This window comes from Portunus trituberculatus, unplaced genomic scaffold, assembly GCF_017591435.1.
Source record: "Portunus trituberculatus isolate SZX2019 unplaced genomic scaffold, ASM1759143v1 PGA_scaffold_150__1_contigs__length_4229, whole genome shotgun sequence".
Lineage (NCBI taxonomy): Eukaryota > Metazoa > Arthropoda > Malacostraca > Decapoda > Portunidae > Portunus > Portunus trituberculatus.
This window is the reverse complement of record NW_025541318.1, coordinates 1308-4229: the sequence shown is the minus strand read 5'-3', so window position 1 is coordinate 4229 and position 2922 is coordinate 1308. Positions and strand designations below refer to the sequence as shown.

At 44.3% G+C, this 2922-nt stretch overlaps 1 protein-coding gene and 1 pseudogene across 1 annotated transcript; one reads left to right on the top strand and one right to left on the bottom strand.

The window, feature by feature from the left end:
• Nucleotides 1-49: 49 nt before the first annotated feature.
• LOC123500293 (histone H2B-like) lies at nt 50-420 on the top strand. Its single transcript, XM_045248981.1, has 2 exons — nt 50-172; nt 214-420. The coding sequence occupies exons 1-2, from the start codon at nt 50-52 to the stop codon at nt 418-420; spliced, it is 330 nt and encodes a 109-aa protein (XP_045104916.1).
• A 1081-nt stretch (nt 421-1501) lies between these two features.
• LOC123500292 lies at nt 1502-1983 on the bottom strand (annotated as a pseudogene).
• Between the last annotated feature and the right edge of the window lie 939 nt (nt 1984-2922).

Here is a 2922-nt window from a genome sequence, read left to right as displayed (position 1 = left end):
GGTGCAACACAACACAACTCTTCGCAAGTTGAACGACGCCGTTACTACCATGCCTCCCAAAGCATCAGGAAAGGCTGCCAAGCAGGCTGGCAAGGCTCAGAATGCCATAGCCAAAGGGGACAAGAAAAAGAAGTGGAGGAGGAAGGAAAACTACTCCATCTACATCTACAAGGTGATCAAGCAGGTCCACCCGACACTGGCGTGTCCTCCAAGGCTATATCAATCATGAACTCTTTCGTGAACGACATTTTCGAGCGCATCGCTGCCGAGGCATCCCGCCTGGCACACTACAACAAGCGCTCCACCATCAGCAGCCAGGAGATCCAGACTGCCGTCCGTCTCCTTCTGCCCGGCGAAGTGGCAAAGCACGCCGTCTCTGAGGGCACCAAGGCTGTCACCAAGTACACCTCCTCCAAGTAAACTAACTGTCAGTCAGCTAGAAGGGGAAAGAAGAAAAAAGAGCAACTGCTGTCAGACAGTATTCAAACCCTACCCGGCTCCATAGGAGCCACACCTGAATCCAAAAAAAAGGAGACACAATATAGACAAGTGTGGATGGTGGTCGCCGCTGGTGCACCAGAGCCGGATGGATGGATATGAATGGATGGATGAGCTAGATGGCTCGTCATTAATGAGGCTCGCAACCGAGTCAGAGCAAAGAGATCCATCATCCACTGCACAAAAGCAGCAGCCCGTAGTAATAATAGTAGTAACTCGGGTTCCTATTTCATAATGCGAGGATGACTTGTGGAATGAAATCAAGCAATACAGATAAAGAAATGAATGAAAAGATAATATAATAAATCAATGCATAAATAAGAAAGAAAATTGGAGAAGAGATAAATAAATAAATAAACAATCAGACCAACGAAAATAAAAACACCTACCCCACATCTCAATGATGATGATGATGATGATGATTAAGCGTACGTACGATACTAATCACGGCAGGCAGGCTTTTGAGGGTGGGTGCATTCATGCTCTTCTTCTTCTTGATTAATGATGATAATGATACCTCCTATTTCAGTAACATAACGTTTTTCATCACACAAAGCTCAGGAAGTACACAATTATTATAGTTTGTAACATGAATCTTCGCTCCTTAATTTTTTTTATTTCTTTCTTTCTTTGTTTTCTTGACAGAATTGCAGTGAATCAATCAATCAATATATCTACAAATCAGATTGGAGGGGAAAGCAGTCATTCTCCATCGGCCACCGGCATACTACTGATGAGAAACATCCTAGACACAGAGAGGAAGGTTGAAAAAAAAGAGAGAGAGAGAGAGAGAGAGAGAGAGAGAGAGAGAGAGAGAGAGAGAGAGAGAGAGAGAAAAAATAAAAGACTTCTACTCAGGGAAATCGCTCGACCATACATACGGATCAAAACCAACCCATTCATGGTCTATGTAATATTATTCTCTTTAGATAAAGCACCTTTGGCCCTGAAAAGGGCCTAGATATTGTTTGTTGTTGCTTTCTTGCCTTGGATGACACACTTATTAGGCACGCTCGCCACGGATTCGGCTGGATGTCCTTGGGCATGATAGTGACACGCTTGGCGTGGATGGCGCAAAGGTTAGTGTCTTCAAAGAGACCCACGAGATAAGCCTCGGAAGCTTCCTGGAGGGCCATGACAGCGGAGGACTAGAAGCGGAGGTCAGTCTTGAAATCCTGGGCAATTTCACGCACCAAGCGCTGGAAAGGCAGCTTCCTGATAAGCAGTTCGGTGTTCTTCTGATAACGGCGGATGTCACGGAGGGCCACGGTTCCAGGCATGTAACGGTGGGGCTTCTTGACAACTCCAGTGGCAGGAGCAGATTTGCGAGCTGCCTTCGTGGCAAGCTGCTTGCGGGGCCCCTTGCCACCGGTGGACTTGCGGGCCGTTTGCTTAGTACGTGCCATGGTGAGTAAGTAAGGAAGTAAGTAAGTTACTGCCGCTCGGAACGAACAGTTGGGCGAGTTGAGCGCTTAGGCTGGCACTTCTTTAAATACGGTTTGCATGGGCCCAACCTTGCCTTACGATTGGACGGGAATGACGTAAGAGTGTTCGACAACCACAGAAAACTCCCCCTCCCAACCATAACAACATGTCATGGGTAACTCAAAGAAATTGAGGCAGGCGAGAGGGAGAGAAAAGAGGAAGGAAAGAGAAAAAAAACACACACAAAAAAAAAAAAAAAAAAACACACACACACACACACACACACACACACACACACACACACATTAGCAGAAACATTGCATACATTAGCCCCTACCGAAAAAAAAAAAAAAGTTGACAATTTCACAATATAATTATTTCAAATGCAAGGGCCACCAACATATAGCATAAAAATCCTAATATATACACAGACACACTTTAGCAACTACGATCCACAAGAAAAAAACATTATATTTTACATACAAAGAATATGATTTCTCAAACATACCTGACATCAGCAAAGCAACCATTTTAGATTCTAAGGTCAAATTAGGATGGATGGATGATGTAAAGATAGCAATCGATCATTTCATTCACCAAATACCCACTGCAACATCGCCAAGACAAATTGTTAATCAGATTATTATAGTCTGAAGATCACTTAGACGTTGCCATTTTTGGGAATTTCCCGGCCTGCGGCGTTGCTGGGCAAATTAAGGGATTAGAGCCTATGTGTCAATGAGAACCTTGCTCCCCACACACACCATGGATTAACACGGTCACTTTGACCTGTGACCTCACTCGGTCACCCAGAAGGATGTGACAACGCTCGGAGGAAACGTTGTCAAGCATTGTTGTTGCGTTTGCAAAACCAATGCAAAATTTATTTAAAATAAACACAAATTCCTCTAACTTGCCTCTTTAGAGCATCACAATGTATATGTACTACAACACCATTCAGTTAAAAAGTATTAAGTACCTGACTTGGGGCGCGTATTG